This window comes from Apodemus sylvaticus, chromosome 11 (genome assembly GCF_947179515.1).
Source record: "Apodemus sylvaticus chromosome 11, mApoSyl1.1, whole genome shotgun sequence".
Taxonomy (NCBI): domain Eukaryota; kingdom Metazoa; phylum Chordata; class Mammalia; order Rodentia; family Muridae; genus Apodemus; species Apodemus sylvaticus.
The window spans coordinates 80,330,868-80,354,476 of NC_067482.1; the positions used below are offsets into that span (position 1 = coordinate 80,330,868).

General features: G+C 46.9%; 1 protein-coding gene across 2 annotated transcripts in view; it reads right to left on the reverse strand.

The window, feature by feature from the left end:
- Kremen1 (kringle containing transmembrane protein 1) overlaps positions 1-23,609 on the reverse strand; it is a 66,871-nt gene that overhangs the window by 32,547 nt on the left and 10,715 nt on the right. For both annotated transcript variants that reach the window (XM_052198233.1, XM_052198232.1), the window contains exons 2-3: positions 16,243-16,405; positions 11,633-11,724 (exon numbers count right to left, since the gene is read on the reverse strand). In XM_052198233.1, the coding sequence (XP_052054193.1) occupies positions 11,633-11,724; positions 16,243-16,405 (255 nt within the window). The remainder of the gene's footprint in view (positions 1-11,632; positions 11,725-16,242; positions 16,406-23,609) is intronic.

Sequence of the window (23,609 nt, forward strand, 5' to 3'; positions counted from 1 at the left end):
GGGCTGGGGAGAAAACTATACAGTTTATTAGAGTTGCGCTACAAGGAAAAGGGAAAATCTTGAGCATGACCTTGCACACCTGCCAGAAGCAGAAGAACTGAGTTCAGTCACCCTGGGCTGCAGTGAGCTGTCTTGCTCTTGGCCGCTCCATCATGTCTTCCTTTCTGTCTCCCTTCTCACTTCAGGGGATGGAATCCAGGGGCAAGTGCCCCAGCCCTGAGCCACATCCCACCCCACTGCAGCTTTCTGCGCTCAGGGCGTCAGTAGTTGAGTGAGGACAGTACGAGCCTCAGAGGGCTTGTGTGAGGGGTGCGTGGGTAAAGTACATCCACACCCCAAGGCGGGGCAGGACGGTAGATGCTGAATAGCTTTACCACTCTGTAGAGTAAGGCTTTCACTAGTCACCACACAAACGAGAATGACTTGCTGGGTACTAGAAAACTACAATAGCATTGATTTAAAAGACAACATCAAAAGCGGCCATCTCAGAAGTGTTTTTTTCCAGATATTAAAATATTCCTCTTCCATCTGTGCTGCACCCAGGTCATCTCACACGAACGCCATCTCTCTGGGGGAGGTGGGAAGGAAGACGAAGAGCCATGAAGGTGAAGGGCTTTGCATAGGGACACAGAAGCAGTCCTTGGAGGCAAGATAGAGCTAGGGTGCAATGCCTGCTGACTGCCTTATATAAACGTGGCAGTTGCCATTATGGAAGAGAAACCGCTGTGCTCACTTAAAAATCAGTGTGGCTACAGTCACTGTGGTGAAGAAAGCAGGGCCACATGGCTGTACGAAGCCAAGGCACTCAGTTACCTGCATCTCCTTGCAGGCTGTAAATTTCACCCAAGACTCCATCCAGCACAGCTCCTGGCTACACACAGGCTTGGGAGGGGCTGGGGGGGGCGCTGACTTAGGAGGAGGGAGATGCAGTGACACAGCAGCTTTTGAGAAGCCCATGTCATGTAACTGACTTCAATCGCCCCAGCACATTAAAGGTCCAGGCTGTTGGTGCCTTCAGTGGGATGAGTAGATGCTTGCTCACACAGCCCAGACAGACATCTGACGCTCCTGACAGACTCAGGCAGCTCTGCACATCACAGGAGGCCCCCCACCAGTGAGCATTGACCTCGCCCCTCAGCCCAAGATGGAGTCCTACGTTTTTTTTTTTTCTTGTTTGACAGAGCCTTGCTATAAATTTGTAGCCCAGGTTGGTCTCTAACGCTTAACTCCTCCTGCCTCAGTTTCCTGATGTAATAATTACAGGCACGGTCCACCACCCCCTTCCAAGACTGAACAGTTAAAGACACAGGTCCCTCAGGGTTCTGTGTGTCCCCAGGAAAGCCTCTGGGACAGGGCCATCCTGTGCGGTGTTCTTTAACTGGAAAGGGTGGCTCGATGTCTCCCAGAGAAGACACGTCATGCAGGATTTCCAGACGGTGTCCCACCCTCAGGTCATCCCAGAACCAGAGAGGGAAAGCCCATTAAGAACGGATACTTGTCCCCAAGTTCTTGTACTTTCAGGGCCACTGGAAGTCCTGTAGCTTCGTCACACAGTTTTCTTCTTACAATGAGGCTTCAGCACTTAGAAAGAGTAACACAGAAATGGAACCCTGTTTACCACGGTCCTGTCACCATGAAAACATCATGAAACTTACCACCCCGGAGCCTGGTATTTACGGAAACTCAGTCTCTGTTCCTAGGTCATGATCACTCACATTTGGATTTGCCATCTCTTATTCCCTGTGTGGTTTTACAGAGAGTCAGGTAAGCACCCAGGAGACACTTTTGCTCAAAAGCACCGGCTCTGCATTCATTTGTGCCATCCACATGTTTCACTGAAGGCATGGAGATAGGTCATCTCCCTGAATCTGTATGTGACTCCCAAGGTGGGCAATTATCCACAGGGGGGTGAGTTGTCGGTGACAAGTCTTGGAGCAGAAGTGGTCATTACTTAGAACCACTTTGTCCCCTCAAGACACAAGGACTTCTTTGGACCACTTTGTAGAATTGAGACTATTTAGGCCTCAAGCTCATGTGACAGTGGCCAAGCCTTGGCATACTGAGGATAAGTGACTCAGCCTAGCAGTTACAGCCCAGGCTTTTGCCCTAAAAACTTTGATTAGCCTTTGATGACCTTCTATTTCATTAAAGAAAGTCCTTTAGGGCTTCTCCTTGATATGAATGAATGAATGAATGAATGAATGAATGAATATCATTTGATTACAAAAGGTGCCATCTCTGTTGGGACTAATGGTGGACACTAGATTCCATCATTGTGGTGGTTTGAATAGGAATGGCCCCCATAGACTCATATCTTTGAATGCTAGGCCCAGAGGGAGGGCCCTACTAGGAGGTGTGGCCTTGCTGAAGGAAGTGAGTCACTGGGGGAAAGCTTTGAGGTCTGCTATGCTCAAGCTATGCCCAGTAAGGTACAAAGTCTCCTTCTGCTGCCTGCTGGTCCAGATGCAGACCTCTCAGCTCCTCCAGCATCATGCCTGCCTGCATGCCACCAAGCTTCCTGCCAGGACCATAATGGACCGAATCTCTGAAACTGTAAGCCAGTCCTAATTAGATGCTTTCCTTATAAGAGTTGCTGTGGTCATGGTGTCTCTTCACAGTAATAAAACCGTACGTAAGACAATTCATGCTATCCAGAATTGTACATAATTTAAAAATTATGAATTGCTTATTTGTTTACTTATTTTGTCTATATGTAAAGGTATAGGTGAGCCACACATAGGTGTGTGTGTGTGTGTGTAGTTCAGAGGGTATGCGGGTTCTTTCCTTCTGTCCTGTGTGCTCCCGAGGTTGTAACATGCCTTCACCCACCAAGCCATCTTGCACACCCTGGTTTCCCTTACATTACGAGTACACTTTGCACAATTGTGCTTAGGATGCCATCTGTGCCACTAAAGAAAATGCTCACTTGGTTCATCAAGTCTTCAGTTGTTTGTTTGTTTGTTTGTAACAATATTAAGGATTGAACCTGGGGCCCCAGGAATTCTAGGCAAATGCTATAGCATGCCACTAGACTATAGCTACAGCCTTAAAGTTGGCATTTTGTCATGGTAAACTAAATAACGAGTTACAAAAACCAGAGCTTGAATCCACACCAGACTTGAGTCCATAAAACTGCATCCAAGGAACAAACATGGTGGGTGCACTCCTTTAACCTGAGCCCACTGGAGGCAGAAGCGAGTGGATTCTCAGTTTGAGCCAGCCTAATGAACATGAGTTCTAGATGCACCAGCCAGGCTACAATGAGACCCCCATCTCAAAATGAAACAAAAACAAACACACACAAAACTACCAATGTGGTCCTTTGGTGACCCTGAGTCCAGTGCCATAGCTACTGAACAGCCAGAGCAGCACTAGTGCAGCAAAGGTGCCCATCCCCATGCTTAGGTGGATACGGGTGCACAGAAACAAAAATAAACGCTTTGGAAATCACACGGCAGGAGAGCACCAGGGGAGACCATTCCCTGGGAAAAACACGCCCACACAATAGCTGGTGACATTTTCATGCCTGCTATTAGTTAGGTCCTAAACTTGAGGTTTATGCATTTTATTAATGTTCAAAATAGCCTGAGAAGGCCCCGGTGAGCGGAGAAGGCCCCGAGAAGGGCTACTGAAGGAGTGATGCTGTGTGCCTCGCCAATGATGCTGAGGCCCAAATGCTCCCCTTTACTCATGTGTCACACAGGAAGAGACGTCACCTCCCCGACGGAGGAGGGTGTAAGCAGTACCTCTTCCAGCCCCCTGGGCTAAGTGGGAGCCTTGAAGCACTTCGCTCTCCTCTCACGCCCACCAGCACCCTCCCACAGAGGCACACAGATGCCAAGGGACGGTGACCCCACGCGAGCACAGCATCCTGTGAAGTACATGGGTAGTGTACTGGGTACACACGGATGAAGGTGCTGAACAGTCCAGACGGCGAGGCAGGAAGGCGCTGCAGACATGGGGGCTCCACCTCTGCTCTGGCTACTGAGGAAAGCGGGAGGTTTCTCTCAGGCTGTAATGAGGCAATGTGCTCTGTCTTTGAGATGAACTTCCACACACAGCAGTGGAGCCAGAAGCTGGGAAAGACCCCGAGGCCTAGAACAGGCTGGCAGAGTGTTCTGTCAGGGGGTCCAAGCCCCAGGCAGTTCCCAGATAATAACAGCTGGGCAGAGAACACCCACAGTGTAGCCCAGCCTCAGAGCAGCTGTGCTGTGCAGCAGAGGTCTCCTGGATACCATGGCGGCCTGCTCTGCTCCGGGGCTTGGGATTCCCAAACCCAGAGAAAGGAAAAGAACAGAGCCAGCCGCATGAGTTGTGTACCTGCTACCTGTCAGCATTCAGATGATTCCTTCAGTTCCATGGCATCGAAAAGGGAATTTATTACTTCTCTATACTGTTTAAGTCTTGATCATAAATCCTAAAGAACACACACACACACACACACACACACACACACACACTCAACAGTAGCTCAGATCCATCCTAGGACACCAGTTTTCAAGAAAACAGGAACTACGGCTGCTTATAAGGACCAGAAGGAAAGGGACTGCTCCTGCTCTGGGGCCCTGTATCCAAACCCTATTTGACCCAGGATGTAGCAGAACCAACTAGTCTTGGTTTTCTTACTGAAAAATGGGGGAGGGAAGACCGGAGGCGTTCATAGCGGCATCAAGTCTGCAGGAGAACATGGGCATGGAGCAAGCCAGGCATCCAGCAATAGCTGAATACGAAGACCAGTGCTGACACCAATGACAGATGTGCCAGCATTACACATATCCTACAGTGGGACCAATGACAGACGTGTCAGCATTACACACATCCTACAGTGGGACCAGTGACAGACGCGTCAGCATTACACACATCCTACAGTGGGACCAGTTACAGACGCGTCAGCATTACACACATCCTACAGTGGGACCAGTGACAGACGTGTCAGCATTACACACATCCTACAGTGGGACCAGTGACAGACGTGTCAGCATTACACACATCCTACAGTGGGACCAGTGACAGACGTGTCAGCATTATAAGTCCTACAGTGGAAAGTGTCCTTCGTGAAGCTTTGGAGATCACAATTTTATAAGAGATCACAACTGAAATCTTAAATTGTTTTTAGGGCAGAAATGAACAAAACCTAAGGGAAGACAAGATTAAGCAGAGTGCTACTCAATTAAGAGGGACTTGAGCTGGTGCGCGATCGCTAATCTCTGTCGTCAATGATGACATCTAGAATAAACTAAAATCCAAGCAGGCATACTTGTCAAGGATTTTTCTTGATTGGATTATTTGAGGAGGGAGAACAAATCTAAATCTGGTGGCAGCCCACATAAAAGGACATGTAGGAAGGAAGTTTTTACCTTTGCCTGCTTGTCCCGACTCTCACTGGCAAGTTTCCCTGTCCCGTTCCTAAGACACCCCTTCACTGGTGTTAGAACTTATTTCTCTGCAACTCCAAAGTAGACTGAAAACTGGCAGCTCTCTAGACTTCCCTAAAACTCCAACCAGACTTCCAGTGCTGAGACATCCAGGCTCACGGACAGAACGACTTCAGATCCATTGTCTTTCTGTTGGGAGGCAGTCACTGTTGGGCTTCTCAGACCTTAGTCTGTAAGCCACGTCTCCTCCACTCCCTTCTCTTTTCTTTTCTTCTCTCCTCTCCTCAGTTCTCCTCCCCTCCCCTCTCCTCCCCTCCCCTCCCCTCCTCTCCTCTTCCAGAGAAGATCTATGTAGCCATGTTTGACCTGGACCTAACTTGATATGTACATCAGGCTAGCTTTGAACTCAGAGTTCCACCTGCCTCTGCCTCCCAAGAGGTGAGATTAAGAGGTGAGAGAAAATGTACACCACCATTACATTTGTTCTTACACTTTATTTTTATGGTTTCAGAGCTGGTTTGTCACTCAGCTCCGTTTTAATATTAATGTACATGGGTATTTTATCTGCATGATGTCTGTGCACCATGTGCATGACTGGTTGTTAAGGAGGCCAGAAAAGACTGCACATCTATGGAGATTAGAGTTACAGATGGTTGGGAACCACTGGGAGGCTTCTGGGAATCAAACCTGGGTCCTTGGCAAGAGTAGCCAGTGTTCTTAACCAATGGGCCATCTCTCAATTCTAACATCTCGAGTAGTAGTTCTCACCCTTCCTAAGGTTGTGACCCTTTAATACAGTTCTTCATTTGACCCCCAACCATAAAATTATTTTTGTTGGTAATTTGCAACTGTAATTTTGCAGCTCTTAGGGGTTGTAATGTAAATATTTGTGTTTTCTGATTGTCTCAGGGGACCCCCGTGAAAGGGTCATCCTAACCCCGAGGGGTTGAGACCCACAGGTTGAGAACTGCTGACAGTAGTCCAGTAAGAACAGCCTAGCTACTCAGAGTCTGACTGATGAGCAGAGAGCCAACACCCTCTCATACCTGGCACGTGCCCTCTCTCATGTGTATGACATTTGTCACCCTCAGTTCTCCAGAGTATCAGGCACTGCTCACCTGTTCATGTAGCAGTCTTCTATCTTAAACTGCAGGCTTCCACTGACTACAGACCACACCTGGATACAAGCCCTTGCGTGTAGTCAAGAGCCTCAGAAACTGGGCTGGGAGTATAACTCAGTGGTAGTGCACTCACCTGGTGTGTGCCAAGGTCCTAGATTTTACCTCCAGCATCGCACAAAAAAGGGAAGAAAGAAATAGCACTTGTCACAGCTAACAACTCTCAAAGTTCTTCTAACTCTATTACACTTATTTCTCTATGTGTGTGTGCATGTATGTGGGCCAGCAAGCCATAGCCAGCATGGAGGCCAGAGGGCAAGCAGCTCTGTCCTGAACTACGTGACGACTAAGGATCAAACTCGGGTCATCAGGCTTGGTTGAAGCCTTATGCACTGAACCATCTTGCTGGCTCCTAAAGTTCTTATGATTTTAAACTTTAATAATTAATTTTAATAACTACTTCAATAATGAATAGTTTTCATAACTTTAAGTAATAATTAAGAGTCGTAATAAACGTAATTAAACCCTTAATGACAAACTTTAACAACAAATTCAGGCACTGACAAGCTAATGGAAAGTTCTCCAGGAGTCAGAGATGCTGCTTGGTCAACACAGGAGAGAGAGGCCCGGAGCTGAGCTCAAGCTAAATATTTCTTTTTCTCTCTCTCTCTTTCTTTCTTTCTTTCTTTCTTTCTTTCTTTCTTTCTTTCTTTCTTTCTTTCTTTCTTTCTTTCTTTCTTTCTTTTCTTTTCTTTTCTTTTCTTTCTTTTCTTTCTTCTTCCTCCCTCCCTCCCTCCCTCCCTCCCTCCCTCCCTCCCTCCCTCTCTCTCTCTCTCTCTCTCTCTTTCTTTCTTTCTTTTTCCTAGACCAGGCTTCTTTGTGTAGCCCTGGCTGTTCTGGAACTTACTCTGTAGACTAGACTGGCCTTGAACTCAGATCCTCCTGCCTCTGCCTTCCAAGTGCTGGGATTAAAGAAATGCACCACCACTGCCCGGCAAGCTAAATATTTCAATCCAGATATTCTGAATGGTATACATATTTTAAACATTTAAGATCTTCCAAAGTATGAAACTTTACTTAAAAAAACAATTTTATTTAAGAAAAAAACTCCAGCTGGCTCAGTAATGCTGGAGTTTGATCCCTGGGACCCGCATGTGGTATAAAGAGGAAAATGACTCAAAACATCCTCTGGTCAGCAGCTCCATCTACTCAGGAGGCTGACACGGAAACTTAACCCTAGGGATGGAGACCAGCCCGGGAGACATAAACCACCACTCCACTATTTTGGTTACTAAGGTTAATAGAAATTTACTAATATCATCAGATTCAACCTTTCAAATTTCTCTTAAGTCAAAGATTTGTAGGTAAACATTTTTAGTAGATTAAAAAAAATGCTCTCAAATATGAGAAGGTAAATTTTTTATGCCTGTGTGCAGATGAGCTGTGTACAGAAAACTTTATTTAACTTTCTTTTTTTTTAAATGTAAGGGCTGGAGAGACGGCCCGGTGGTTAGGAGCCCACGCTGAGCTTCCAGAGGTCCTGAGTTCAGCCCAGGGATGCACATCAGGTGGCTCACAGCCTCTTATAACTGTGGCATGGGGGATCCGGTACCGCTAGCCTTCATGGGTACCTGCACTAGGGTGCACATGCCCTCACACAGAGAATTCAACATTTAAATGTCAAAAGCCTTTAAACATTTGTTGTAGTGGCAGTTTATTTATATCTGGGGCTGAGAGGTCAGCTCTCTCCTCAGGTCCTGAGGCTCCTGAAGCTGCGACTCTGCTTACAGAGCAGAGCTGCCCTTACTGCAGCTTTACCCAAGCAGAGAACAGCTGCCTCTGCCTGCTGAGCATCGCTGGTCCTTTATTTGCCTTTTAATGTCATTTTCAGACCATTTTCCCACTCAAAAATAACATTATTTACTTTCAAAATCTTAAGTTTGAAGGGTTGCATAAGCCTGTAATCCCAAAATCCAGAAGGCTGAGGCATGAGGGTTTTGAATTCTAGTCTGGCCTAGGTTACATACTGAGACCCCACCTCAAAATAAAATAAAAATCCACAGGTAAAATAGAGTAAATTAAAAGCTGTATCAGAGACTACACACACTTGTCCATCAAATGCAATGGAACAGAAGGGTGATTATTTAACATAAGGGAAAGATGCAAAGGCTGTCAGGTCCAGAGTTCCCCTCTGAGATCTGACAGCGTTGGAATCTGCTTGTAACATCTTGTTTCTCTTGGAAGTTCTAAGAACCAGGGGTTCTAAGAACCGCCCTGGCAGAAGCAGTTAGTGGGGGTGGGGTGGGGCAGATCTGGGAACTTGTGAGGAACTGCCCTTTAACAGTTCTGCTCAAGCTCCGATCCCAGGGGCAGTCTGACTTCTCTCCTGAATCCTACTCCATCTCCACCTCCTGCTTATAACACACCAGGAGCAGAAGTTCAGGTCTTCACACAACGGCTCACCATTCAACCAATTCTCCTCTGTCCCCAAACATTCATTCCCCTGCCTTCATGGGGCCTGCTATATTCAGATATGAACTTGGCAGCAACTTGATCATGACAGGCCTTTTCTTGAATGACAAGCCCAGTGCTCATCATGAACAAGCGCGTGCTATAGAGACTGGTATTATCATAAAAACAGTGACTCCATCCAGAAGTGGACCAAATGCGGCCTTAGAGGCAAGCTGTATCTCGTTAAACACACAGGCTACTCGGGCTGCTACAGACTAGAGCCTTTTTGTCAGCCATGTTAGTTGAGCACAGCAGAGCCCTGGTGTGTCAGGGCTCTGGCTTGTCAAGGAGGTTTCATACAAAAGAGTGAACTGGAAGATTTTCCAAAGAACCAATCCAGGTACCGCCCATCACCCACCTCAGGACCACTCTTCCTTCCCACGGTTTGCACGCCTCCTTACCCTGACCATTTGAGAAGGCCATCTGAAGGCCAGAAGGATGGGGAGGTTTACTTCTCTGTCTTTTTCGACTGTGGGTACGTTAGAGATATACTAGTTGGTATATTATTTCGCCATAACTTTCTCTTTTCAAATCTAGTTTCAATGAGCACATGAATCGGCTCCTACTGACCTGAATTATGCTTTACAAATGTGGGCTGAACGTTATCTTTCCAAATGAAAGTGCCCAGATTGAAACACCCTGTTGTCCTTCCTGAGAAAGGCATAGAGAGGAAAAAGCCATCTTTGTGCAGAACAAATGGACCGAGGGAAATCCGCTTTCCTCTCTGCCCTTCTTTACACAGCCACTGCCAAATGACATGTCTTATCATTTAAAATCTGGCTAAGTAGACTGAGCAAAGAGCCCATTCTTCGGTCTTTACAGTTTTCTCATTGAAGACCTGCACTAAAGCTCACTCAGGTTGGCAGGGTGGTGACAGGTCTGGCCCTGCCTCTCCCTCCCCCCTTCCCTGAAGCTGTCAGCATGCAGACTGCTCTAGGCAAGTGGGAGAGGGACCCCAGGTCTCAGAAGGACCTGCTCAAATGAGCTTCCTGAGCAAGGACAAGGAGGGCAAGGGGCAGGCTTATACTGAGGGGAAATCAGCTAGAGGCTGGAGAGAGGCAGAGGCAGGAGAATCTGTATGAGTTTAAGGCCAGTCTGGTCTATATAAAAAAAAAGTCCCAGGATAGCCAGAACTACACAGTGAGATCCTGTCTCAAGAAAAAACAAAGCAAAGCAAAACAAAACAAAACAAAACAAAAGAGAGAAACAACTCCCACCAAAGGCTTACTTTATTTTTAAGTTCTGTGTATATGTGCACCTTTTTCCGGGTCAGGGGCTTAGGGGTGGGTTTCAAGACAGGGTTTCTCTGTGTAGCCCTGGCTGGCTTGGAATTCACTCTATATACCAGGCTGGCCTGGAACTCACAGAGATCCTCCTGCCTCTGCCTCCCCAGTGCTGGAATTAAAGGTGTGTGTCACCGCTGCCTGACAAGTGTTTATACACTTCTCTGTGCAGGTGCCCATGAAGTCCAGAAGGGCTCTAGGTTCCCTGAAGAGCTCTGGGTCCCCTGAAGGGCTCTGGGTCCCCTGAAGGGCTCTGGGTCCCCTGAAGCTGGAGCATAAACTGGACTAGAATTCAACCTCTTCCGGCCTCCGGGTTCAGAGTGCTAAGATTCCAACCTGTGCCACCATGCTGGCTTACAGGAAATCAGACAGGCAAAACAACAACAAAGCCCCAAATACCTCAGGAGAAGGCTCCCCCAACATGGCAGCTCTCCCTAAGAATCTGGATGCCCTTCTGCCTTTATACTGGGAACATAACAAATGAGTAAGAGAACGAACGAAACAGCAAAGAAACAGATCTTCACCAAAAGGCTAAAGAAGAGCCCAGGGAAAAGCCTTAGTGGGTAAAGTGCTTGCCCAAAACCCCAAGGACCAGAGCGTGGTCTCCAGCACCCATGAGAAAAGCCAGGCATGGTGACATGGGCTTATGAGCCCAGTGCTAGGAACAGGGAGTGGAGACGGGAGGGTCTCCAGGGCTGTGCCCAGACAGCTTTGCCTGACCCATCTGTCCCAGGTTCCAGGTAGAGATCTCAGAAAACAAGGCAGATGGTTCCTGAGGGACCACACCCAGGTTTGCCCTCTGGCCACTACTCATATAAGCATGTATGCACACATTTGCATACACATACCCTCACACATACAAACACACACATACATAAACACAAAAGGCTGAAAAGACTGAGTCAGGATCATCATTAAAAACACAATAGATACTGTGAATTATAGCATTGTGAGTTAAAGAGCTGTGGGTGGTATCTAACTAGTTATTTATTATTATTTTCCAGAGACATTAAAGCCAAATAATACCAAATATGGGAATTTTTCTTTTCTTTTTTGTTTTGTTTTGCTTTGTTTTTTGAGACAGCGTTTCTCTGTGTATCTTGGCTGTCCTGGAACTAACTCTGTAGACCAGGCTAGCCTCAAATTCACAGAGAGCCTCAAATGCATCTGCCGTCTCTGCCTCCTGAGTGCTGGGATTGAAGGCGCGTATCACCACCTCTTGGTTAAATATGGTGCCATTGAACTGGGTATTTCTAGTTTGTAAGAACCTCAATAAAGGAGTGGAAACCTACAGCCCAGGAGCTCAGCTCAGTCCCCAAATGGTCAGAGGGTGGGGCAGCCTTACTCTGGCAGGCAGGAATTTCACAGTACTTCCAGTAGACACCGTCCTCATGCTCGGCCACATAGCACCAAGGGCTCACGTCTCCATCTGGATTCCTGTTGGGAAGAAGGACACATTGATGACACTGCTTGTGTGTCTAGTCACCTGGTCCTATCAGTTTTACAGCATTGAGTTCCCTGTCATTTCTAATAACTGGTGTGTATGTCAATGCCATCTCTACTCAGGAAGGAGAACATGAGCTGGTCACAGGGCTCAGACCTGTGACCCCAACATACAAGAAGCTAGGGATCGAGGGTTGCTACAAGCTCTAGGCCAGCTTGGGCTACACAGCAAGATCCTGTCTCAAGCAAGCAAACAAACTAAACAATAAAACCACAGATAGTACCATTCTCTGGAGTTTAGAAAAGGTATATTTAGGGAAAGATGTAATCTTAAAAAAAAAAAAAACCAAAAAACAAAACAACAACAAAAAAGGTTGCTTTTTGTGTTATTTGAAGCAGTGTTTCTCTGTGTAGTCAAGGCTGTCCTGGAACTCACTATGTAGACCAGGATGGCCTCTGCCTGCAGTCACCTCCTGAGTGTAAAGAGAATCTCTTATAAACATCACTGGTCAATAAAAAAGCCAGTGGCCAATGACCTAAGGCAGGAAGAAGCACATAGGACACTAGCAGGAAGAAAAGGATTCTGGGAAATAGTGAGAGAAGAAAAGAAGACTCGAGAGATTTGAGAAAGATGCTGAGAGAGACACTGTGAGAGACACCGAAAGAGAGACAAAGGGCAAAGTGGACAGGGGCTGAGGAGAGGTAACTATGTGGAAGACATAGAATAGTTTGAATGGCTAAATAAGTTATGAGCCAGTCAGGAAATGAGCCAAAGCTTATGGCCTAGGCATTTACTAATAAATAATTGGTCTCAGAGTCATATTCCGGGAGCGGGAGCTGGGAGAAAAAAACGGATTTAATTTTTTACACCTGAGTGCCTGGATTAATGTTGTGCTGCCACAACCGGCTTAATCTCAAACCTTAAAAGTGTTTATTTCTAGGTGATAAGGCTTTGGCATTTTAAGTTTTTTTGGGGGGGTGGGGGGTGATTCTTTTATGGTTTTATTTTCTTCCTCTTTCAATAATGAATAGCTCAAGTATAGTTTTCAAACAGCTAAATAAATTCACATAACACACACTCAGCGGGCAAGCCTACTCCGTCTATGCTGGCTAGCCCACGGGTCAGAGATGGTCCTCCATCGCCACAGATATCCCACGGGGGCTTCTCAGACAGGACACTCACTAACTTTGAACCACAACACTCACTTCCACATTCCCAAGTGAGAACTGCTTGGAGTAATGACCTTCACGGTTGTTTGGGATCACAGACAATAAAGAGCGGGCTGGAGAAGCCAGCAAACTAAACGACAGGGGCTGTTACAGCCGAAGCCCGCCTCGCCTCACCCCTTCCCAAGCCCCCTTTATTTAGACTCAGAATACTGGAAACCTGACACTCCAGTTAGGCAGGAAATGGGCACGAGGACACCCTCCACCCCAGCCCCAGCTCTGCAGCAAGCCAGGGGCCTGAGCAGACAAGCCCATTGTGTGGCCTAAGAGATAAGCTTCTCCAGGCACAAAGGAGGCTTTTCTTTTTTTGTGCCCTAAGGCAGGTGCGAGGGACAAGTCTGCTCTTCCTGGGCTCGGCCGCTCTGTCTAATCCTTTAGGTCCAGCCAGGAGAAGCCTGTTCCCATCACTCGATAGCATGGAGACATCTCAGATGTGATGGGTCTGAAAAGTGGTACAAGGCAAACATGGTGTCGGATGTCAGCTGGGAAGTCAAAGTGGCCGCGCTTGTACAAAGCCCTTCTTTAAACAGTGTGCCACCGTCATCTTCCTCCCTCTGTTCAGAGTTCAGCTTTGATGTAGTATTGGATAAAACCCCAGACAACAAGTGTTTATTATCAATGTCAAAGCCATTCGGAAAGCATCCGAACGGCTTAATAAAGAGCAGGCAAGCCTGTCCTTACTTCTCGGCAGCACTAGAGCAAAAGGCTGGACTCTGAGGTGATATCATCAACAGACTCACTTCGCTCTCTTTTGAAGTATAAACTGGTAATTCAGGTCTGGTACATTCCATCAAATGAGAAGGCTGTAGCCCAAGGAGTTAAGGGGAAGGTGGTGGCGGAAGGCCCCAGCCCTCAGGTACAGCCCCCTGGAGTGCTATGGCGCACTCCTGCAAGCCTGTGAGGAGAGTAGACACGCACTCACCTAGCAAAACCAGGAGGCAATACCAGAGACCCCACTCCTTTCTCTAAGCGCCCTTCCCACGCCAGCCGTTCTCATGAATAGAAAGACTAGAGGAGGGTAATAGAGCAGAGATGGAGTAACTGTGGGGATAAGTGTATGTGCATGTTCACAGCTGTGTGTGCTCATGCATGTGTGCATGCTCATGAATGCACACCCATGTTCTTGTGAGTCCATGTTCCTGTATGTATGTATATGTTCATGTATATAATTGTGCATGAGTGTGCATTTAGAGACCAGAGGTCAAACTTGGGTGTCGTTCCTTAGGTGCAATTCACCTCTTTTATTTTGAAGCAGGGTCTCTATCACTGGCCTGAAACTTCCCTAGTGGCAGGCCAGATGCCCCAAGACCCACCTGTCTGCCTCCCCAGCGTGGGAATTGCAAGCACACACCACTCAGTGCTTTTATTGATGTGGGAGCTGAGGATCAAACTGGGATCTTTGCGTGAGCACTTCACCAAGCTATCTCCCTAGCATATTTTTTTAAACATCTACTTATTTCTCTGTATGCAAGTATGTGCACACATGGGTAGGGAGCCTGTGCCACGGCACAGAGAGACCCTTTCTTTCTACCATCCGGGTTCAGGGTATTGAACTTAGGTCATCAGGCTTTGACGCAAGCACCTTTGCCCACTAAATCACCCCAGCAGCCTTCAAGTTTTTATTTATACAAAATACTAATATGCAAAACTTTGAAAATAAATGAAGAGCTGGTTAAGGAGCATAAGTAAGCCTAACACTGAACTACAGAGGGGGCTAGAGGGACGGCTCGATGGTCAAGAGCGCGCACTTCTGGTGGGCCTGGAGTCTAATTCCCAGAATCCCACTAGATGGCTCTCAGTTGAAGGGAAGGACAAACCAACCAACAAACCAACATGGTCTATAAGCCTAGTAAAGTCATGACAGCCACAAAGGCCCAGTGTGTTAGCATGGGCCTGTGGAGGACAGAAGGTAAACAGAGCGGTCCACACAACGCAGAAATAGATGTGTTGGCTCAGCTGGGTCAACAGTGCCCATGGTTAGACGTTTCATGTACCAACAAAGCAGAGTTGTAGCATGGAACTCGGAGGAGGGCTCCGGAGTCATTCTTCCTTGTCCTAATGGCTCGAGGCAGCTGCGCACCTGTCCTAAGAATGATCAAATTCACTGAATTGCTGAACCCTGAGTCACGTTATCACGATCTTGGATGTAAGTAGCTGAGAGGTACAAACAAAAGTGCTTGGAATTTTTGCTCTGGCTTCTACATACTTGTAATTCTATTTTTATCTTTCTGCCTGCTTGTGTGTGTGTGTGTGAGTGTGTGTGTGTGTTTGCATGAACGCACATATGTATGTGTGTTTATGTATGTAAACACACATTTGAGGGTGTGAGGTTGACTTTGGAGGCTTTCTCCATCCATCTCCACATTATTCATGGAGACAGTGTCTCTCGCTGAGCTCAGGCAAGCCAATATGGACAGCTGGGTAGGCAGCTCCTGGAATCTATCTTTGCCTTCTGAGCACTAGCATGATAGGTGGGCTTTCGGGACAGCCCAGAATTCACTTGGGTTCTCGGGACGCCAACTCTAAACCACAGGCCAGTGCTTCTCAACTTGTCTTTAATCTCAGAGAACCTGATCAAAGCTGTGGCTCCCCTCCCACAGAATATCATAAATACCCATCTGAAGACCACAGAGTTAGGTCAGGGCTTTCTGTCAGAGCCAAACAGTGGCCGTGTCTGCAGTCCAGCTGCTTGCTGTGCTTAACAGCAGAGTCACTCGAATCCAGGAGTTCTGGTCTGGCCTGAGTAACATGGCTGAGGAAGGACTGGCTCCCAGACGGCCTGAACAGCAGCAGCAGCAGCCATGAAACGTCCACTGGTGGGAGGACCGCCTGAGAAAATCCTCCCAAAGAGACAAGAGAGTGACCAGACAAGACCCCGCTGCGGATGCCAGCATAAAAGCAATCTAAGACGGACAAAAGGGAGAGGAAGACATGGATCCATTTTGTTCATTTTTATTTCTCATGCGTGTTTCACTGTATGTTTGTCTGTGCACCACGTGCAGTACCTGCAGAGGCCAGAAAAGGTGTGTGACCCCAGAACCAGAGTTACAGGCTGTTCTGAGCCCCATGTGGGTGCTGGGGATCCAAGCTGGGCCCTCTGGAAGAGTGTTAAGTGCTCTTAACTGTTGAGCCATCTCTCTGGCTCCGATTAGTTCATCTTAAAAACAATATGGTTCTCTGAGTTGGCCAACAGGAGATGAGAATGCATCCCAGCTGTGAGGAGGGCTGGAAGGAGCGGGAAGAGGAGACCAGAGACCATCTTGCAGCACTATGGCCCTGTCTTACCTGCAGTAGTTATGCTCGCCCAAGCCTCCTTCCCCGTTGGGGTATTTCAGCGTGTTGTATGGATGCTGGAAAGTCTCGTTCCAGAACAGACATGGCTTCCCGCCCTGCAGTGCTGTCCAGCTCTGTGTGCCCCTATAATCTGCACCGTTGGCTGTGAAGCACTCTAGAAGAAGGAAAACAGCATACTCATTTTCTGGCAACATTTATAGTTTCCTCCCTCTCTGGTGGACATTTTATTTGTTTTGTTTGGATCAAGCTAGAAATGGATCATGCTTTGCTAGATCTGGGCGGCTGCTGGGATGACTGAATCTGCAGAGAGGTACCCTGTAACACTGGCACTGTTGGCACCGGCTTGTTGGGGCACTGGGACATTTCCCCTTGAAGTCTACAGGTCCCAGTGAGGACATAAACATGGAGCTGAAATGTGTTGAGAGTTCACGAAGTGAACCAGGAAACCTCCAAATCTAGAGCCATTGCTAATGGCATGCACAGGGACTGTGAGCCCTTCGAGGGGGCTGGCTCTTGCCAGCGTCTCCGTGTGGTAACTAGAACCAGGTCAGCAGCTGCAACTGAGTGCCTCCCTACAGTCTGAAAGGCTGCGCTGCCACTTGGATTCAATAAGCATCGGACACAGCGATGCTTTGGAATCCCAATCACACAGATCGGGGGATGACTCACATTCCCTGGTAATGAGGAACAGTCCTCCCTGCGCAGTCTGAGGTGCAAGAAAACAAGGGCAATGGAGGGTGGGAGCGGCACTTTCTCTCACCTCCTCCTGAAATGCTTTCCTAGAAAATGTGTCGAAATGGTTTCAGGTCCCATTTCTGAAATGACGGATCCTTGCAGGTGCAATCATGCACTTCTCAGATCCATTCTCAGACTGGGTGGGGTGAGGCTGACAGGCTCCCACATACTGTATGCATTAACCTCACAGAGGGTCATGGGAGAGGCAGAGTACAAAGAGAGAGTTTTTAAAATTAGCTTAGTTAAAACTGACAGATAGAAGCACTTCAAACACTTCTTTAAGATGTATCACTGGAACCCTGACAGTCTGGGGGAGTTACACCAACAGTCTTAGCTCTCCTCCACTCTTTCTCCTCACACACAGTGACCCGTAACTTCCGGCAATAAGGAGCGAGGAAGTCTCCACTGGAAAGTGTGTGTGCCTGCTCTAGACTAATGGGCACGTGGGCAGCAGGAGCTCCATCCGGAAAGGCATCTGACTGCTCAGAGAGCTGTGCCCAGAGCAGCTTTTCTCTAGCCACGCCTTCCTCCTCCAGCTGGTCGCTGTGTTTTGTTGGAATGGCACCATTTATGGGCAGCTCAACAAATCCAGAATTCGAGGAGGCAGAAGACTAGCGCACTATGAAGCTAGTAAGTGTGAGTCCTCAAGTACCAAGAGGATTTTCTGCTAGGGGTCTAGTCTACGTTAACAAAAACTCAAAGAGGGCACAGCGACTCAGCACAGAATGCCAGACACCAACTAAAGGCTCAGTGTTGGGTCACCGCGTGGACTGCTGTTGACTGGCTCCGCGGCCTTGGACAAGTCAACATCATTCACGTCAGTTTAGTATTTGCAATGTTCAAGTGTACGCCATCCCGACTTAGCACACTCCTCTTTACACAGGAGGCAGCCAGAGCACTGGACGACATCCCGCGACTCCAGCGGAAGCATCCTTCCTGTCCTTCACCCCACCTCCCTGCTGACTTCCTGAAATGTCCTTGCGTCCTCACCTTCAGCCCCTCTGTTTTGGACCCACTGATCATGAGAGAACAGTTTAGGGCTCATTTTCCTCTTCTGCTCTAGAGGCCCCCTCTCCACACAGAACTCAAAGGTCCTGGGAGAATGAAGGTTTGTCCTATGGGTGTTTGTGACGCCCGTCTGCTGGAAGCCCAGCTCTTCCCTTAGTTACTCACTGTGGTCAAGCCACACTGGTCTGCTTTTAATCCTGGGAACATACGTTTCCATTTCCTGCCCAAATGTTCTTCCTCTAATATTTCCAGTTGTAAGATAAACATTGTCCCTCAGCATCCTCTTCCCGTCTCTGCCTACCCCTGCCCCCTGCACAGGGCTCTCTGTCACGAGGGATATGCATACACAGCCCTAGATGTAGGCTGCACACACTGCATACACACTGACTCCTTCCCAGCCATCACCCACTGAGTGGTAGGAACTGACAGCTATTCACACATTGTAATGGTTTGCACGTTCTAAATGATCGAAGGCTGACTAAAGGCATATGAAGGGTGTACAATGACACACAAACAATGCACTGTGGGTCCTCAGAGGCTAGAGCAGATACCAAGGGGCAGCTATATTTGAGGGGACTGGGTGGGGGAAGGATGGTGTTTGTGGTGCATTCCACACCAGAGCCCTATTCCAACCTAAATAATTCTAAGCTTAATCAGTTCTGGAGCCCCAGAGTAGTCCCTGAGGAGTAGATGATTCTGTGAATATCACACCAATCTCTATCAACTTCTACAATTTAATTACTATGTTAATGTTTTTCCCCTGTCTAATCTTATACAGGGAAAGTTATACTATAGGGCTGGGTAAGATGGCACACACTTTAACCCCAGTACTTCCCACGCAGATAGCACAGGCCGAAGCCAGCCTTCAAATCTATACTTCTGAGAGTCTGAAATGGGTTGACATAGAGCATTCCAGGCTAGTCATAGCTATACAGCGAAAACCTGTCTAAAAACAAAAATAAACAAAAAACCCCACATTATATTGCCTACCTTAAGTATAGACAATAAAAAATACATCTTAAAAAGAAGGAGGGGGTACTAGAGAGATGGCTAAGCTGTTAAGAATATTTGCTGCTCTTCCAGAGGACCTGAGGTTAGCTTCTAGCATCCAAATTGGGCAGCTCACAACTGCCTGTAATTCCTGCCCCAGAAGACCCAATGTCATTCGGCCTCTGCAGAACACACTTGGCATACACTCACACACAAATGCATACACACAAACATATCTAAAACCAAAAACCCCACAAGACCAACCAAACTAAACAACAACAACAACAACAACAAAACCCAAGTGGCAAAAAAGCAGGGCACAGTGGCACTCACCTGTGATCCCAGCACTTGGGAGATGGAGGCTGGGGAGTCAAACAGAACAACATTCTTCCTTGGGTCTAGTCCTTGACTACGTCCATTCCTGACTACACAGTCAGTTAAAGCTTGTTCTGGGTTGTGTGAGAGAGACCCTGTCTCAAGCAAGCAAGCAAGCAAACGGAAGAAGGCCAATCAAAAAGGCTTTTACAACCAATGGCCTCAGCAGTACACAGTAACCTATGGGTCAAGTTCCTAAAAATTTGGATGATTTTATTTGTAACACAAAAGGCTGTGCCACAGATGGGATTGGGATGTCACTTCCCAGCAGAAATGACACCGTGAAGCCTTTTCTGGCTCAGTTTGTTTTTCTCAGATCTACTCTTTTTAAAGCTTTTTGAGACAGGATCTTGTGTAGCTCAGGTTGGCCTAGAACTAACTATGCAGCTGAGACTGGCCTCAAACTCCGCATCCTCCTGCCCCGCCTGTCAAGCACTGAAACCACAAGTAGCCCACTCAGGTGCGTCTCTTGGACCTACTCTAAATAAGCATATCAGATCGTAAAGACTGGTTTGTTTGTTTGTTTGTTTGTTTTTGGATTTGGTTTTTCGAGACAGGGTTTCTCTGTGTAGCCCTGGCTGTCCTGGAACTCACTCTGTAGACCAGGCTGGCCTCAAACTCAGAAATCCGCCTGCCTCTGCCTTCCAGAGTGCTGGGATTACAGGCGTGCGCCACCACTGCCCAGCTTTGTTTGTTTTTTTTAACCAAGCTTACCTATTGTGACTGAAAGTTACCTGTGCATCTTGACTTCATCAAGTGTGGACAAGGTAATGGGGACCCAGCCTCCTTTCTACTCCTATGAGATTCACATGAGCTTTGTCTAGATAAACAAGGAGAGGCTCAGACAACAAAGGAAATCACTTGGTGCCGTGTATGTTCACATTTCAGTAAGAGAATGAGTAAAGGCAAGAGACTTAAGGCCTACACTATCATTCATGAATTCAACATTTATTGATTGTCCACTGCCCGGAGCAGTGGATTCTTGGGGTCTCCATGTTAATGAAGAGCACAGGCTCAAAACAGACAGTGAGTGGTCAGTGCTACGAAATAGAGGGGCCAGGCAGGGATGGGCCTCCCTGACTGGCAGGTGAGTGTGGGGGGGGCGGGGGGGGGGGGGTGGTTGGCACAGAGGGTTCTGATGCCCCTTTACTTTCAACTGGAAAGATTGAAAATCCTGGGGTGACTTGATTAGAAAAGACTTAGGGTTTAAGTTCTTCACACCTCTCGGCCCCGCAGCTAAGAAGCCTACAGGCACAGACGCACAGCACGAGCCTCTCTAAGGCCCTTCCCATGAGCCACTTCGGCCCTCCCTCCCTCCGCTTAAAGAAGACCACATCTTTAACACAAATTATGCAACGGGGAGACAAAAACAGACAAAACAAGTGAGGGCATAAGATATGCTTAAAATTCCAGCTCTCAGAAGCAGAGGCAGGAGGACTGCTGTGAATTTGGGGCCAGCTTAGGCTATACACTGAGTTCCAGGCTCAGCACAGCCATAGCAAGACACTGTCTCAAACAAACAAAAAACAAATGAAAGAAGAGAAAGGAAAGGAAAGGAAAGGGTTAACAGAAGCTTATATGTGTCTGTCTGTATCTGGGTCAGAACAGGTAAAAGTCATTCATTGAAGCTACTTTCTAGAAGCCTACCTACCCTTGGATACATTGTTGCCTTTTAAAATGTTCTCTTCTAATAGCTGTACTTAAAATTTATATTAAAATCTCTTTGTTTTTGAGACAGGGTCTTAGCTGGTTTTAACTTGTGGCAATCCTCCTGTCTCCAGAGTATCAGGACACTACTATGCCTCCATGACCAGTAAAACCTTTTTTTCTTAGTAAACTACAACTTTGCTTCAACATATAAAATAAAATTCTGAGGAGATATCAGGGCATTGACACTTATTCATTGGATATTTGATGACACCAGGGAATTGCCACATTTTTAGTTTCTATAAATGGCAGTGTGTAGTGTAATATGCATATATATATATATATATATATATATATATATATATATATATATAAAACTTATCATTTAGAGATAAGGACTGAACCATTTACAGATGGGATGGTAGAGGGTGGAAAATGAAATTACAGCTGCCACAGTTGGGAACCATGGCCCTAGGCAATAAGTATTTGTGGCTTTCCTAGATTATTTTTGTGCATTTCTCAATTAATTTCCATAATAAAAATGGAATCCATTCTAAAACTCATTACTAGCATATTGTTTTGTAATAACTATCCCTTAGCTTCTTGTTAAGAACCATAACGTCAACTAGCCAAGTTGATCCTCCAGATGCTGGCTTGTGTATTATGTTCTCAGAGAGGGGACAAAGTGATCAGGGACCAGCTAGCTGTACTTCTGCCTCAGTGGACCAAGCACATAAACACTCATTGTAACTTCTGAAGCATCAGTCGCTTTTCTCTTAGACACCATCCAGAGCTTGCTTTTCACTGAAGGACAGTGTTTTAAAGGCAGTGGCAGGGACCTGAGCATGGCTCAGGAACAGAGCCCCTCTGAGCATATATGACGCCCTCGCTCAATCTCCAGCATATGTACTTACACAGTAACAGAACGAAAACACCATGCTTGCCAAAGCCATCTTAACTGAACTCACATTTTTGTTGATTGAAGAGACAGGGTCTCATTATGTAGTCCTGGCTGACCTGGAACTCACTATGTAGTCAAGGCTCTCCTGCCTCACCCTCCTGAGATGCCAGGACCGACCGAAGCATATACACTTGTGGAAGGGGAGTCTGAATTCTATTTGACTCCCTAAAATAGTCTTCTTTATAAGAAATGAAATACTGAATTATGTAAAAGACCATTCCAAGAAAAACAGCTTACAGTGAGCAGAGGGTTAAATCTGGAAGTTGTCATAGAGAGAGGTCTTATTATTAAACAAAAATTTTAAAATGAAGTCAGGTTGAGGTGGGGGTACTCATCTTTAACTCCAGGACTTGGAAGCCAGAGGCAGGAGGATCTCTGAGTTTCAGGCCAGCCTGGTCTACAGAATGAGGACAGCCAGGGTAACACAGAGAAGCCTTGTCTTGGGGGGAAAAAAAGGCCTGAGGACTGGCAAAATGGCTCAGCTGGTACAGGTCAAAGGTGACTGAAGCCAAGACTTACAACTTAAGTTTGACATTCAGATCCCACATGGCTGAAGGTCAGACCGGACTCCAGCAAGTTGTCATCTGACCTCCGATATAATCATGGCAGCAGCTCCGTGTCTCTCTCTCTCTCTCTCTCTCTCTCTCTCTCTCTCTCTCTCTCTCTCTCTCTCTCACACACACACACACACACACACACACACTCATATTCACACACCACTAAAATGTAATTTTATTTTATTTTCTAAAATGAAGCTGGAATAGCAGTACACACTCATAATTCCAAGCACTAAGGAGGCAGAGGCAGGAGGAGCCACAGAGATTCTAGGATAGTCAGGGCTACAATCCTAACTAAAAATAAACAAATAAAAAATAAAGCCTTTTTAAAAACTGAGTTGTCAAAGTAGAGAAGGGAGATGGGGTGACAGTCGGCACATCTGGCTGTCATCTGGAGCATGCTTCCCTCCTACCCAGGCAGGGCCCCCTGGGAAACACGCTATGGGTGTTGCTGTGAACACATGTTTTTGCCAGGAACAGCCACCATGAATATGCAGTAGTGTATGAGGAGTGTAGGAAGGGCAGTTCTCACCCTTCCTAATGCTGTGGCCTCCTAATACAATTCTTTTCTGTTGTGGTGACCCCAACCATAAAATTATCCCATTGCTATGTTATAACTGTGATTTTGCTACTTGTTATGAATCATAATGTAAATATTTGATGTGCAGGATATCTGATATGTGACTCCCAAAAGGGTCAGGGCTGAGAATCGTTTATTCAGTAGGTGAACCAAAAATCGTCTCCATGTCACACAAAAGCTAGTCGGGGCTTTGCTTAGGGCTTTTCAACATGCTGAGGATGGAACCCTGGAGCTCCACACAGGCCAGGCCCACTCACTGCCAGGCAGCTCCACCACTAACTTAGCAGCACTGAAGTTCCTAACAGACTCATTAAACACGCCTTGGTTTAAGGAGGGCAGTAAGAGGTTAGCTGCTCTGCAGAGCCCTAAAACATTTCACTAACAAAGCTCCTTGAGGGACTTTACTGTCAAAACCAAGAGGACTTATTCTGTCATGGTTCTCTGGTGACACAGACCATTCACTTACTCATGAAACATGTAAGCACCACGACGTGCTACGTGGGCC